The 16,541-nt window shown below is 37.0% G+C and overlaps 1 protein-coding gene across 11 annotated transcripts in view; it reads right to left on the bottom strand.

Annotated features, from left to right (window-relative positions):
* Positions 1 to 16,541, bottom strand: part of LOC115210326 (forkhead box protein P1) — a 566,153-nt gene that overhangs the window by 55,144 nt on the left and 494,468 nt on the right. For all 11 annotated transcript variants that reach the window (XM_036501965.1, XM_036501970.1, XM_029778855.2 and 8 more), the window contains one exon: positions 1,660 to 1,987. In XM_036501965.1, the coding sequence (XP_036357858.1) occupies positions 1,660 to 1,987 (328 nt within the window). The remainder of the gene's footprint in view (positions 1 to 1,659; positions 1,988 to 16,541) is intronic.

The following is a 16,541-nucleotide window of genomic DNA, read 5'->3' as shown; positions in this document are numbered from 1 at the left end:
ACCTAACCCATGTCCCCAATACATTTGTAATAAACAGTCTTCTACTATAAAGGCCCATCATAAAGCATGGCAGAAACTATAAATATACATCCACCACCACCACCCTGTTGCTATGACAACGTCACCTGCACATGTTCTATTTCACTCACTATTTATCCATCCATCCATCTATTTTTCTCCCTCTGAACAGAAATGAAAGAGCAAGCATTGAAGGCCATGGGAGGTAACTCTTAAATGTCGAATAGTCTCCCTTGACTACAGGTTATCCAGTTTCCCTTCATTCAAATCTGAAGTCAGGGGTTTCTTTTGGGAAAAGCGACATAGTCGATGCCGAATTAGCTTAGAATTTTCTGTCTTCCGACACAGGAAAACAAAGCCACTGATGAAATTTTATTTTTAATTTAAACACCAAGGTAAATAAATAATCTAAAGTTAGTTCTACAAACTGTACACGTTTCTTTATTTTAACTTCTTTATAAGAAGGAGATTCCATAAGGGATTATTGTTTTCTTTTTTTTTCTTTCCTTTTTTTTTTTTTTAATCTTAAGAAAAAAATGACTCGAAAAATTCGAGGAGTTTTAGGGTATGGCTTCATTAAAATTGTTAAAACAATACCACTATATCGCTTATGTAAGGAGAGTTTACGAAAAAACAAAAGACGAAGACAGGTGGTGTACAAAACAAACAGATGTATTAATGCTCTTCTACAGAAAGGGACACAGAAAAAACAAGAAGAGAAAAAAATGTGTGTAGTGGCTAACGATCTATTATGGCACTTATGTAACAATGGCAAGAATCACAAAAATTTCCCAATAGCAGAAGGAATCAACAAAGGCTTTCAATTTCTAAAATAAGTGTAACATAAAAAGTTTAAAAAGACAAGTCCTGGAGCATAAAATGTCAGTTATGAGAGAGAAACGTGTTTCTATGATGATATTCAGTCAAGTATCTCTTCAAATAACCTCTTTATGTTATGCAATCGTCAGTGTTATTGTTTTAACGTCCACCTTTCCATGCTTGCATGGGTCAGATGGAATTTACTGTTAGTGTGGGGAAAGGGTGATTCCATTGATACTTAGGAATCTATTGTGGGGGGGGGTGTCAGATATGAGACAGTGAAACTACACTTGGTGTAAAAAAAGACACCCTAGTAATACTGATGATGATGATGATGTGGTGGTTTCAGGATTTGGCACAAGGACACCAATTTGAGGGGAGGGGATAGGTTGATTACACCGACTCCAGTATTTCACTGGTACTTATTTTTTCAACCTTGAAAGGATAAAAAAGCAAAGCTGACCCAAGCAGCATTTAAACTCAGAACACGAAGACTGACAAAATGCCGCAAAGCATTTTGCCCAGCAGGATAACAACTCTCCCAGCTCACCGCCTGAATAATAATAATAATAATAATAATAATAATAATAATAATAATAATAATAATAATAATAATAATAATATAATGATAATAATAATAATAATAATGATAATAATAATAATAATAATAATAATATAATAATAATAATAATAATAATAATAATAATAATAATGATGATAATACATAATAACTAAACTTGATAAAACAACTAAGGTTAGGTGTTAAAAATACATCAATAACTCTCTCTCTCTCTCTCTCTCTCATCAGGTTGTACTACCCACCAGCAGAGATAGGCAGATTGCACTTGTCTGATACCCGTCGACGGATTGGTCCCACACTGCTGGAGGCTTGCTGTTGGTGCTGGGGTGACTGCTGGACAGGTGAATGTGCAGGATGGGCAGTAGAGATGACCATTTGAGGTGATGTACAGGTAGTAGTGGGTGATAAACTCATGGCAGGTGTGGAGGTTAAAAGGGGGACATTTGAAGCATTGGACAATGGAGGAATTGAAGGGAGTTGAGATGTAATATCCATGTGGGCCTGTTGCAAAGCTTGTTGGGTCTGCTGCTGCTGCTGGTGCGGCTGCTGCTTTGGAAGTACTGGGAGAATCTGAAAGAATAAACAAATACAAATGATAGATTTAGAAAAGTTGACCATCGCAGATACTCAGGGGTTTCTGCGGCAAAAGTCTGCCAGACATTTTAGAATTACCTCTCCATATCTGTTTTTAATTTGTTGCTAAAATAAAATGCAGTGTAGAGGAAAACTAGGCCATTTCAGGAGACAAAACATTAAATTCTTGTCTTTTACTATAAAAGCCAACAAGAGTCTATTCAAGAATACATTCCAATATATTCATTAGTTAAAGATGGCCATATAAAGGCCAGTACGTTTGAATAATGTATGCATATGTACAGCTATATAGATATTAATTGCAAAACTGAGAAATGAGGGTTGAGTCTTGTTTTAAAAAAAACACCAAGAAAAAAAGACATGGTTAGGAACTGTCCTTTTCAGAGATTCTGGTGTATAAAATATCTGGTAAAGTAGAATCTAAACATGAACTGTCTACATCAATCATTGGTTGGGAGTAGTTGCTACCCCCAAGGGGGTTTCTATGAATTCTACAATTTTAAAACTATTATGGGGAATTATAATGGCTATAATAATAACAACAGATAGAGATGGCAGAATGCCATAGAATTTTGACGTATAAAATAAGTTTGCTTAGAGATCAATTTTCATAGTAATATTTTTCAAACAATGAAAATAATAGCATTTTCTGTAGATTAATAAAGATAAGCAAACTTATAGTTTTAGAATTTGGAGATACTAGTTTTAGTTAATCGAAATAAGGTTCTTGCTGTTAAGATTCACCGCTAAAATTAGTGTTTTCTAAATTCAGTTCTGACGAGGTAAATTAATCAGATCATTTTTTTTAAATTCATTAAAATTTCATTCTACAATGCTTAATGAAATTAACCTGCTGGGGTTAGAGTCCCTGTCTAGCAAGTACTACAAGGATATAAGGAAGGATTTGACAAAAAGAAGGCAACAACAAAGTAGTCACTAAGACTACCAATGTGAATATGTGAAAAAACAGTTCCGGAATTTGAGAAAAAAAAAGTGCCAGGAAGCATCAGTAATTATAGGAAATGGTTTATGAAGCACAGCAGAGATCTGTTAGGATTTCAGTTCAATTATGAAACACAACAAGAATGGGGGGTGAGAGGGAAGAGTATCATTTAGATGCATGCTTTTGACCTGGATTTTAGGTTAAGCTTAAATAAATACAGAAGCGGATTTCCTTGAACTAGTCATTTTATATACATACATACATACATACATATATATACACTCACATATAAATACATATATATATATATATATATATATATATATATACATACACACATGCATACATACATGCACATGTTTAAACATATTACAAAATTACTAAAATTTTCACTGCCAAAACTTTGTCACTGAAAAGTGAATGACATACCACCACCACTACTACTACCACCGCCTCCATTATTTAATGTCCAGTTTTCCATATGTGGATGTGACAAAACTTGGTGAGGTAAATTTTCTACAGCCAGATGCCTGTCTTGTCACCAATCCTTACCTGTCCCCAAGGAAGTTCTTTAAACAATCAACTCGATGACTAGACATTGTTTTTCATAGATGATGTGAAAATCAATGGTACTATTTTGATATGAATGGTGACCTTGTCTACAACCAGTGCAGAAATATCAAAACAAAACGACACAAACACATGCACAATGCTTGAGGCTTGTTTTATTGTTAGGTTTTTTTGGCTAACTTGTTGCAAGAGATTTCCAGTATAAAAAAAAAAAAGCCCATTTCTCCTCTTTCTCTTAAAGATGGTTGAATAATGTTGGCCAATTTAGTCATAAACAACTGGTAATAAATTTTTTTCAACTGCAGCGAATATTCCCAACAAGAAGTTGATAGCTTCTATAACCTAGGTGAGCAACTAGTAATAGAGATGGTGGTGGGTGTTTGAAAGCACAGCGGCCAAAGTAAGAACAGGAGAATGGAGAAAGTTTAGGGGTTTGTTAGAGCTGCTTGTAACAAGGTTATTTCTTGGATCACCACAAGAGTTCACACCACAGAATTACCAACAGAAGAATTGTTATCCCAACCCACTGTGATTATAATCTACAGAATTGAGATAATATAAATTATATTCCTATGACTTATTCCTTTTTAATGTGGAAGTTTACAGAAAAAAAAATAATAATGAGTTCTTTTATATATTAATACTAATCCATTCTACTAAAGGCACAAGGCCTGAAATTTTGGGGGGGGGGGCACTACTTGATTACATCGATCCCTGTGTTTCACTGGTATTTGGCTTATCAACCCCAAAAAGATGAAAGGCAAAGTCGACCTCAGCAGAATTTGAACTCACACAGTAAAAATGGATGAAATGCCACTAAATATTTTGTTCAGTGCGCTAACGATTCTGCCATCTTGCTGATTTAGTAATAATGATAGTAATAATGTATAAATATATGGGCTGGCCACAAAGTCACACACCATGAGAGATACCAAGTAGGTTTTATTAGCAATGAAATAGGTAATCCATTACAAATGTTCAAAGTGTTGGCCATGTGGCTCTCAACAAGTGTTCATACAGAATTTGAAATGGCAATGAACCCTCTCAAATAGCTCTTCATTGCTGTTGAATTGTTCACACGCTTCAACAATTCTTTGAAGTAGATGTCTTTGGCCAGGAATCTTTTCAGAATACACAAGGGATTTAATGTAACCTCAGAAGAAAAAGTGCATGGGAATTAAATCTGGTGACCATGGTGCCCATTCAATTGGCTTGCAACACCTGAGCCATCTCCCTGGAAAATGTTCATTCAGAATATCATAAACCTGTAATGCATAATGGGGTAGAACTCCATCCTGCTGAAACCAGACAGGACTTCTCCTTCCAAGTGAATGCATATAAGGCATCATTTGCTGCCAAACATGTCCTGATATGCAGCACCTGTCACATGGCCCTCAAAATAAAATGGTCCAATTACTTGATTGTGCCAAATCCCACATCACACCATTACCTTGCCCCAGCCTTGTTGATTATCTGCCTCCATCCAATGAGGATTGGTTTGTGAGTAACATCGGCAGTTGTGAAAAGCGATAAAAAAACAGAATGTTTGCAATTTCACATATTGCAAAAAGGTGCATGACTTTATGGCCAGCCTGTATATCATAAGTTCTAAAATTAACAGAGGATACAATAATAATTCCATATTTTATAATTTTTATCTCAACAATAACCTTGTATTATATCAATGACAGCATTGTTGCTTAGCCCCAGGCAGGCCTTGATCAAGCAGATAAATGATCAAAGGTGTTCCAGTTGTGACCATCTCTAAAGAAGGAGCTACATTAGTAAGCTGCTTGTGTTCGGTGTACAATTTTGTATGATTGCACAACATGGCCATTGAATGAGAAAGAGACTGGCTGAAGGCTTGAAGCAGTCAACGATCTGCTTGATGCGTTTATGCTAGGGTGTATGAGTGATGGAGAATGAAGGTGTGGAGAACAAATGAAAAAAGAAAACAGAGAGGATTTCCCTGGGGCCATGCATGATGCATATGGAAGAAAGCAGCTAGGGAAAGAAACGCTACATGACCCATGAGGTTGGATCATGTAGCGGAAGGGAAAAACCATAAAAGACATAGTAATAAATCAAGGAGACTTGTCAATAGGAAACTTGATGAAGCAGATGTACGAAGGATCACAGGTGGTGAGATGATGTCCTGGGAGAAGAACCATCCAGCGTAAGGGAAATGTGGGGTAAAAATTACAATGAGGATCGGGGTGAACCCAATACATGAACTGGATATTTATGAATGGACAAAGAATGGAGTGGTCGTAAGAAACTATTAGAAAAATAAAGGCAAAAATATGTGTGTATAAATTTAAAAGGAAACAGATAACGTGAGTGAAATTAATGTATATCACCGTCGCCATAGTAGCCGGGTATAATAAATATCATTGATGCAGTAGTAGAGGGAGAAAGAGGTGGAGGAAAGAGAGAAATAATGAGCGTGTGTGGAAAGACAGACAGACAAGCAATGTAGCAAGAGGTATTACTCTTCATTGCAATCTACGTACGAGAGTTACTTCCCTTTGAAACTTCTGCCTTTCTTATCAACTTTGAAAAAACCCTTTAAATAAATTTTCGTTGGTTGCTGTTGGGGGAGGGGATGCAATGACGAACAGTGATTCTTTTTATGGGGGGGGGGACTAGAAGTAAATACAATCCTACCTTTTTCTTCACCAACAACAATCAATAATAAATAACCTTAACCGATTTCTCAATCCGTTTTATTCCTTATGTCACGAAATATATTCAATGTTACATATGGCGCTGGCGGAATCGACTCCACCTGGCTTAAGAATCATTTTAACCTTTTTACATTAACACTGATTACATATTCCCAGGTGAACACAAATCATATAGCATTTATTATTATAATTTATTGGATCATTAACTAGGTATGTGTCACCAGGTAATGTTAAGTATATAAAATCAATCAATCAATCTCCCTCCCTCCCTCTATCTATCTATCTATCTATCTATCTATCTATCTATCTATCTATCTATCTATCTATCTATCTATCTATCTATCTATCTATCTATCTATCTATCTATCTATCTATCTATCTATCTATCTATCTATCTATCTATCTATCTATCTATCTATCTATCTATCTATATATATATATATATATTATATATATATATATATATATATATATATATATAATCTGCACATGCACATGCCCATACATATACATACACATGATTACACACACACACGTCCATACATCCTTTCATCATTATCCCCACCATCACCATTTTACTGTCCACTTCTCCGTTCTTAATGTTATATATTTCTTCAACCCGTGCTAGCGCGGAAAACGGACGTTAAACGATGATGATGATGATGATGATGATCCCCCAAATTGTGGTTTCAACTCAAGAACAGGCAATGTGTTTTGACTGATTGAATTCATTTTACATTAATCTACTCCGTTAAAACATGTACTGACTGACAACAGGTGTAGCTCTAGCTCTCTCTCTTTCTCTCACTCACTGTCCAGCCATCACATCTTGGATGTTTGACTAGGTGAAGATGGGAAGGACAAAGAATACCTCTACATCTGCTCCTAACTACACAGGCATCTAAAACAATTAGTGAAAACATCCACACACATACAATTATGTGAAATGAAGAGCCCCAATCATGGTTACAGTATGTCACCTGTCCCGGAGTCTAGAAATGGTCATCAAGGACACTGATTGGACAGGTGACATGAACATCAATGATGAGCTCACAGATGACATTGTACTCATCGCTGAAACCATAGACGAGGTGCAGACCATGATGATAAAGCTGGATTCTCAGAGCTTAGCAACAGATCTCGAATTCAGCTGCATGAAAACAAATCTTATACAGTTGGAAGAGATAGCACAAGACTGAATACAGGTGGGAAGCAATGAAATCAAGGAGGTAAAGGTGTATGTCTACCTAGGACACAGAGTGGATATGTGCCAAGATATGGTAGCTGAGAACTCTAAGAGAATAAGGGTGGGATGGAAGGCGATTGACTCAATAAAGGATGTGCTCTAAACAAAGCCAGACTCTTTAATAACACTGCCCTACCTGCATTCTTATATGCAAGCAAGATGGGGGCTACTACAAAGAGGACAGAACATACATTTGCTACAACACAAAGGGCCTTGGAAAGATCCATGCTAGAAATGGCATCACTAGAGTTCATTCAGAATGAAATAATTTTAAAATGGAGCAGATTGAATTGTGACTGCAGGATACCAAAAGAGCAAGTTCTGCTGAGACACATGTCGCAAGGTTCACAAACAACAGGTGGACCTGCAAAGTTGCTGAGTGATATTGAAGAGATAGGAAAAGGCCACTCGGAAGATCTCCACAACAATGAAAAGACAATATAGTCAAGCAATTTGAGTCAACATGGAAAAGAATGGTGCAATAAAGATTGAACTGGACGTGCATTGTGACCAGTGGAATATAACAGCATCTGATGGTCTGGTCGATAGTGTGTGTGTGTGTGTATGTGTGCATACTAGCAAATAAACTTCACACTATTTGCATATATGAGGGGTGTATGAAAAGCCTTGAGCCTCAAAGAAAACAAAACATGGTACAAGACTTCTGATGAAGGTACAAGACTTCAAGACTCAAAGGTGTTGAAGGCTCAAAACTTTTCATACACTCCTAGTATGTCCCAGACTGGTGATTCAGAAATATTGATATCTATCTTCTCAATCATCACAGGTGAGTTGCCTCAACCTACCTAGGACATCAGTGCTCTTTAACACTCAGTGTCGTGTAAGGAGCTTTCCCGGGATGTTTGTCCTGCAGCAAACTGACATCTAAACAAATAACATACACCAGGTATGCGCAACCGATGTTTACATTATTAGAGCTGCTTTTAATTCGATATTTTATATATATATATATATATATATATATATATAGAGAGAGAGAGAGAGAGAGAGAGAGGCCACAGACATGGAAAAGCAGACAGTAGCAGGATGATGATGAAATTTGTAGATATGTGTGAACAAGAGTGTATAGTTGTATACATGTGTGAGCATGTGAATGTATTTTTGTTTTTATATAATGCATATATGCATGTTACATTACAGACATGGCTTTGTTCACACGTGTATGTGCATCTGTGAAGATATGTGGGCAAGTGGTTAGAATGTATGGTTCACAATGGATGGGTTGTGAATTTGATTCCTAAATCAAGATGTTAGGTTGATGCTGTCATCAAGTTTTAGCCAATTATCATGAACAGGTGATTCTACAACGAATTTGGCATAAAATGGAAAGTTGCAATGAGTTTATTTTTCTTTGTTGTTTTTTTTTAAGGATTGAAGTAGAGAAACAGATAAAGGGAAGATTCTCTGTAACACAGAAGTTACAAAACTTCAACCAATTCCTAAATGTTGTGTTCTCTCTACAAATGTTCACAAGATGCTTATATACCCTGAGTTAGTTCCATGGTATAGAAGTCAGTAAGTAAGACTGGTTTTATAGATTCTGGAGAAATCATTCGATATTACAGACGGCTGTACATTGATGAGAGACTTATGATCTCAAATATTACAGCTGGACATACAACTGACAAAGATTATTATAACAACTTTCAGTGAAAGGTAACAGTCTAAGGTAACTCAAGAGACAAACTTCCTGGATGTTGCACTTGACTTAACTTTGGGCTCACACATTCCCATAAAACTGACCCCACTTGCTAACCAAATATGTATCCAACAACATCAATAAGAGAGCAAGCAAGTTCATTATTTTCAGACAACACCACACGTAAGGGTGAGTATCATGGAATTATTAGAACACTGAAGGATCTGTCAATTATTTGAATAGATTTCTTGTATGGAGACATGATGGTAAGGTGCCATTTAATGAAGATATGAGCTTTGTCTGATGCATAATTTTTTGAATGTAATGTACAGGAAACTATTTGGAGCAGTAAGATTTTTAAACTGCAGTAATCAAAGGAATAATTGTACTCGGTGACTATATGGTGGTGGTGGGACAGAAAGCAAAAGAGTTTTGTTGTGTCTGTCAAAAGTATGGAGCTAAAGATATATTTTTGGCAGGCGTGTGTGTGTGTGTGTTACAAACCAAAATGCACTGTGCTGACTGAGAAGTGGTGATTTGAAAGATTCCAGTCAGTAGGTAAGAGATCCTCTTGGCAAAAGACCAGAGAGGTCAACTAGAATAGACAATCTGGAAAAACAAGGTATCCTAAGTTTGTCTGACAGCAGTTCTACAGATGTCAATGTGATGAGTAAATTCTCCAGAATTCTTTGCTCATATTTCTAGTGTAGGGAAATCACTTGGAAATTGGGGTTTAGAAGTTTTGGTTGCAAGACATGTGAAGAGATATTCTTTCACTCGGAGAATACTTTAAAAAAAGATAGGAAGTGAAACACAAGGATATTGACAAAAATCCGACAGAATTAATTGAACTGAGATGATATGAGAGATGAAGTCCAAGAAAGTTTGGGATAGGGTTGTAGGGTAGCAGGATGTAAGGTATGTTACCTCGGTTAGGAGAGAAAAAGAAACAATAGGTGCAGTGAGAGTAGATGCAGAAAGACTGAGTTTGAAGATGACATGTAATTGGGGTATAAATGTGTCTATGAGGGATATGGACTGGTGTGGGTATTAACTGGTGGAGAGAGCTGAAGGTTGTTTGGTTTGCATTTAAGAATTTCGATGTGTGTGGTGTGTGTGAAAAGGTGCAAGGGCCAGTGGGGAATTGTATGCATTAACTTTACTGAAAATCATAGCAGAGAGGGGAATGGTAGATAGATTTCTTCAAGACAGTGAGATTAGCCAAATGAAGGATAGAAAGTGGAAATAGAGGAAACAGCAAGAAGATCTGTCTGAGTACAGCCCTTAATCCTCCTCTTGGAAGCCTGCTCCAAATAGTCACAATTGATTGAATCCATCTGAAGACATCCTGAGGTAATAAACCAGGTGACATATTGGGCTTACCTTTCCAACACACACAGATAACAGTGTTTTATGTGTGAAACAGGTCTTTTCCCTAAGTCTAGAGGTAAATATATATACAAGTGTACACTGTATTCATGGTGGTATAAATATGTATAAGGCGGCATGCTGGCAGAAACATTAGCACACTGGGCGAAATGCTTAACAGTATTTCGTCTGACGCTATGTTCTGAGTTCAAATTCCGCCGAGGTCAACTTTGCCTTTCATCCTTTTGGGGTCGATTAAACAAGTACCAGTTATGCTCTGGGGTTGATATAATCGACTTAATCCGTTTGTCTGTCCTTGTTTATCCCTTCTGTGTTTAGCCCCTTGTGGGTAGTAAAAAAATAGGTATACATATGTATTGTTTGTGATATATTTCATGAACATTAATTCATATATACAACAGAAAAGTACATTTTCAGAAATGATTTATGTGTAAGGAGTAGAATAATTTATCCAGTGAGGCAGAGGAGAGAGAGCAAGTATCATCTCTATAGATTATCTGACAACTAAACTGGATAAAGGAGGAAAGGTCTAGTATAGTTTGGATATATTTATATCAGAATCACCAAGAAAACAGTGTTGACTTGATAATTCTGATTTTAGTCTATTTGCTATAAAATCATGAAACAATAAGAATACTTGAGTGTAACAATGAATATCAATCTAACCGTTTGCGGATATGTGTTTGTTCTTTATAAAATCATTCTTCATTCCAAAGTAAAGTTGTGTATCAATATTAGCTTGATAAAGATCACAACAGCAGCCAATGTCAGGATTCATTATATTCCATGATAAATTTGTTGATTTTATTCTCTTCATTTCCTTTGCTCTGTTTATTCACTCAGAATGTTTTACTTCAGCTGACATAACTGGATGTCTTGGCGAAGGGAGACAGCAATTAATTGCAAATTAAAAACAACAATTTGCTCTCCCCCGCTCCCACACCATATCCTACAAGTAACTTAACAATATTCCCTAGATACTCTCACTCACTCTCTCGCCCTCTGACCCTGTGTGGGTGTGTGTGCACAACCATAATATGTATGCATATATACATCATATCTGTCTGTCTGTCTGTCTATCTATCTTATAATGCATATATATATATATATATATTATATATATATATATATATATATCCATTTCCAAGTAGGTTTATCTCTCTCTCTCTCTCTCTCTCTCTCTATATATATATATATATATATATATATATATATATATATTAACAGACACACACGCACATTAACATACACATGTTTACATATACATATGAGAAAACAAACGATATAATACTTGCGCACATAATCTGTCCAAACACACACACACAGATGCAGGCAACAAACACACACATACATACAAGGAAGAAAATAAATATAAAAGGCAAAACTGAACAACTAACATTGAGACAGGAACAAAAGAAATCTAATGGTGGAACCAAGTTGTAGAAAACCACTACCACTATTACTACTACTACCACCACCACTACTAAAGTCGAAGGTTGACAAAGTTCTATAAATTATCAGATATACATAAAATATTCATGTGTAAGCATATTTGCTACATGTTTAGTTTGCAACATTTTTTGCCTCTCAAAGTTGAATAAAGTATAGAAATGACATGTAGCAAGCAACACAACACAATACAGCAGGTTCGCAAACAATTCCAGAGAACATAACCAGGAATAAATAAAATATTCTCATAAGGAACAGTAAAGAGAAGGAAAATCTATCTTTGATATGGAATAAATTGACTTTTAATTATTTATTATATCTAACATAAACACATGTCCAACGGAATTCCCGCTTGAACAACCAAATTGCAACGTTGGTAGACTCAATAGGCATATCGATTGAGGACCCTTATCAACAGAGTTAATTATTTGCCGAGGCTTTTTCAACTATTTTCAAACAAGATGATGGTCGTGAACCCCCTCCATTTGATAGATCGGTACCTCCAATGCTTTGATTGGTCATCACGCGGGACGAAGTCAAACGCGTTATTTAAGGCCTCGATGTCAACAAGGGTCACGGCCCTGACGGCATACACCCAAGGGTTATCAAAGCATTGGCTCTGGTCATCTGCGAGCCCTTAACATGTCTATTCAATATGTCATTGGCGACGGGTGTTATACCTGCGGACTGGAGAACAGCGATAATCTGCCCAATTTTCAAGAAAGGGAGCCACGAAGACCCGCTTAACTACCGACTGGTTTCCCTTACATCAATAATCAGCAAGATGTTCGAAACCATCCTTAAGAAAAGTATGATGCTCCACCTCCAAAACACAGCCTCTATCTCTGATTCCCAACACGGCTTCGTGCCGAAGAGATCATGGTTGACCAACTTACTGGTAATGGAAGAATTGGTGATGCGCATCTTCGTCTCCAGTGCGAGCAGTGGCGTGCCTCAAGGTTCAGTGCTTGGGCCCTTATTGTTCTTAGTCTTCATAAATGACTTGCCCGATGACCTCACGCAACACACCCTTCTATTTGCCAACCATGTCAAACTGGTCGCTCCTCGCAGTGATATAGAGGATCTTCGTCGATGCCTCCACCAAATTTGGAGGTGGTCTAACGAATGGGACCTGTGTCTGAACGTGTCAAAGTGCTGTCATCTGCCTGTTGGCTCTCCTCCTGCAACTCAACTTGATTTCGAGCCAGGTCGTCTGCTGCTGGAGAGGACCAATCAGGTAAAGGACCTGGGTATCTTGGTGGATTCCTCATTTTCGCCTTCGGCCCAGTGTGTCCATGCTGCCAACAAAGCACGTGGAATTCTGTTCTTGATTCGACGGTCATTCGGAATGCTCACAGCAGCCATATTCCTACCGCTCTATGTCATGCTGGTGAGACCCATATTGGAGTACGGGATTCAAGCCTCTTCTCTTTATCTCCTCAAAGACATACAGCATCTCGAAAGAGTCCAGGAGCTGGTTACCCGCATGGTTCATGGTCTCAAGAATTTGTCTTATGAAGAAAGGCTGAAGACGCTCGACCTTTATTCTCTAGAAAAACGCCACCGCCGTGGTGATCTCATTCTCGCTCAAACATCATAAGCGGAAAGTGTAACCTCTCGAAAGAGCTGTTCTTCACTCCTGCTCCAGAGCGTCGGCTGCGGGGTCATTCCGAAAAGCTCTATCTGCGACGATTTCATCTCAATCAAAGGAGAGGGGCTTTCTCTGTCCGGGTTGCGGATCCGTGGAACAGGCTGCCAGATGAGATGGTGAAGATGCCGACGACCGCTTTGTTCAAAGTCTCCCTTGACCTCAAGTAGCCTGAACTCTTTACATGAACACCACCTTGTACATAACTCCATGTCCCCCTACATGGCCTTGCTTTTTGCTTTTTGAGCCAAAAAATTAACTAACTAACTTATAAACTTGTAAAAACTTAAAACTAATTATTTCTGATGTCTCCATTGCCATCAACTAATAATTGCTCATGTGTTTTGAAAATATCATTATTTCAATATTTTTTGAATTATCAAAGATTTTAGATTGCTTCTTTAACTTCCTGAATGACAAAACTATTGTTTTGGAGTTTATAGAAGGTGGAGTAGGGAGGAGGGGACAAACCTAATGACCATGATTATCCTTCCTCTTAGCCCGATAGGATCAATGCAACTGTTGTTTCTAGTCAGTCTTTTGTCGGTTAAAGAAACAATAGCAATGGTTGGTTGGGTAGTGGGGTGTGAGATATTCCTCAGGAGATTCAATAATGGGAAGGACAAGACAGTATTTAGAGGAGGATTTGAGGAATCAAACAATGTAGGGGATGGGAGGTGAAGAGGTATTTGAATTAAGTAGGCTTAGAAGTGGGGAGGGGTAGTAACCTGGTTGTAGGGTTAATGAGTGATTCTTTAATAATCAGTTGCTTGGTTCCCACTACCACCTCCAACAACAATTGTATTTAGATGGAGTTCAGGAATACATTTATGCGACAGCAGTAATACGAGCCTATGTATGTAGGCAATACAGTAATACCTCAATAATCTGTCCCAGGGAGACAGTGCACAAAGCAAAAACTTGTAAAGCAGAGCAATAATTTCCCATAGCAGTAATGTTATAAATTGTAATTCGTTCCCAGAAAAAAAAAAAAAAACCTATATTTATAATACTCATAAATAAGACAACAGTAGACTGTAAAGAATACTTTGTGTTAAGTAAAAAGAATGTCAAGATCATTTATAATAAAAAAATATTATTATAATCGTTTTCTGAATCACTTTCACTTGCACACACCATCCACTCGTAGACGCAATCACTCATTCACAAGCACTTGTAGACAGACTTGTAGATTTCTTTTTCAAAAGCAAGTCTAGAGTTGTTTGCTTAGAAGAAGCTTTTTTTCGCTCTCTATCAATTTCTCGGAAACACACAGAAGCATTTATTATGGAAGTGGAAACTTTCGCACTTTGTTCAAAATTTGGATCTTGTGCTTGAAAAATACAACTCATTAACTTGAGGTCTTATAAAACAGGTCCTCATAAAGGGAGGTATTATAGGGCCTCAAAATGTGCCACATTTGTGTTTAAAAGAAATCTACTGGATCTTTTCAATCTCAGTCATAGATTTTTTAATTAAAATTTTTTTAACAAAACAGTTTGAAACTTTGGGTACTGGTTGAATGTGTCACATAAGAACAGGGTTTACTCTTAACGTTTTGGACAAAATTTTGTATTTTAGAAGTTATTTCATGTTAAAGTTGTCGTATTTGGGTCATTTTAACCAATCAATGACTTGTATTCAGCTGAAGAAAGTTACTGCTGTTTGCAAAAGTAATGGAAGAGCAACAACTTCCGGATCATCAGGTCATGAAAGAGAGAGAGAGAGGTGGAAGAAAAGTAGAAAGATAAGAAAGGTGGGTGAGAAAAACAGAAAGTTCTTTTATAGCGAATACATACATGTGTGTGTGCATGTGTATTTTTTTCCATCTTATCCAATGTGTCCACTTGTCTATATAATGTTAGCATGTGACACTGAGAGAAGTTTGGCTGCTATTTCCAGTAAATTGTAGAGAGAGAGAGAGAATGGAGAGTGTGGCAGTGTGTTGACAATCTGAACAACAGCTTATATAAATTTACCACCACCACCTCTACCACTGCATATTAATTTATTAAACCCTCTCCTTTTCCTTGCTTCCATTCAGGATTTTATCAGCTTTACATATGAATGCGTGTGTGTATGTGCGTGTGTGTGTGTGTGTGATGGACAGCAGAAACGCTGCATGAACAACTGTCGTCAACTTCACAACTGCCCTCCCTCCTTAGAGCTATGTATTCCTCACACCCACCTCCCTTTCCTTTCCTCAGCATTCTAAAAGTCGCATGTGTGTGTGTGTGTATACATATACATGTGTCTGTGTATATACATACATATATGTATGCAGCATCCAAAATAGATGACCCGGACGTTGTTGCTCTTCCATTACTTTCGCAAACAGCAGTAACTTTCTTCAGCTGAATACAAGTCATTGATTGGTTAAAATGACCCAAATGCGACAACTTTAACATGAAATAACTTCTAAGTTACAAAATTTTCTCAAAAACATTAAGAGCAAAATATGTTCTATGTGACACATTCAACCAGTATCTAAAGTTTCAAACTGTTTAGTTTTTAATTTAAAAATCTGACTGATTTGAATAGAGGAAAAGGAATGGGGTTTTTTCTGGTGTAGCTGTGGAGTATTTATAATATAAAATAAAGTGATGAAAAACTCAATGGTAAAACATGAAGAAAAGTGTTTTCATAAACAAATATTTGAGAGTGAAATTTCTGTACGGAAGCTCTATTGTATTTCTCAGATAAACTTTCAGTTTGTCACCTGCATTACATTTCTAACAATTTAGGACAAAAACTCTTATCAATCTTTTCAGAAAAGGGTTTCAGTCTTTTTTCTTTTTTCACCCCACTGAAGTCAGACACAGCCAAAGGATGAGTCTTACAATTAAAAGTAGTAAGTGAATTCATAGTATGTGTGTGTGAGAGAGAGAGAGAGAGAGATTTTGCACTGTGTACCTCAACTTTTGACAAATATTCACAC

Source organism: Octopus sinensis, linkage group LG4, assembly GCF_006345805.1.
Source record: "Octopus sinensis linkage group LG4, ASM634580v1, whole genome shotgun sequence".
In the NCBI taxonomy this organism is placed as follows: domain Eukaryota; kingdom Metazoa; phylum Mollusca; class Cephalopoda; order Octopoda; family Octopodidae; genus Octopus; species Octopus sinensis.
Note: the sequence above shows the minus strand (reverse complement) of the source record. Positions and strands in the feature narration are given on the sequence as shown.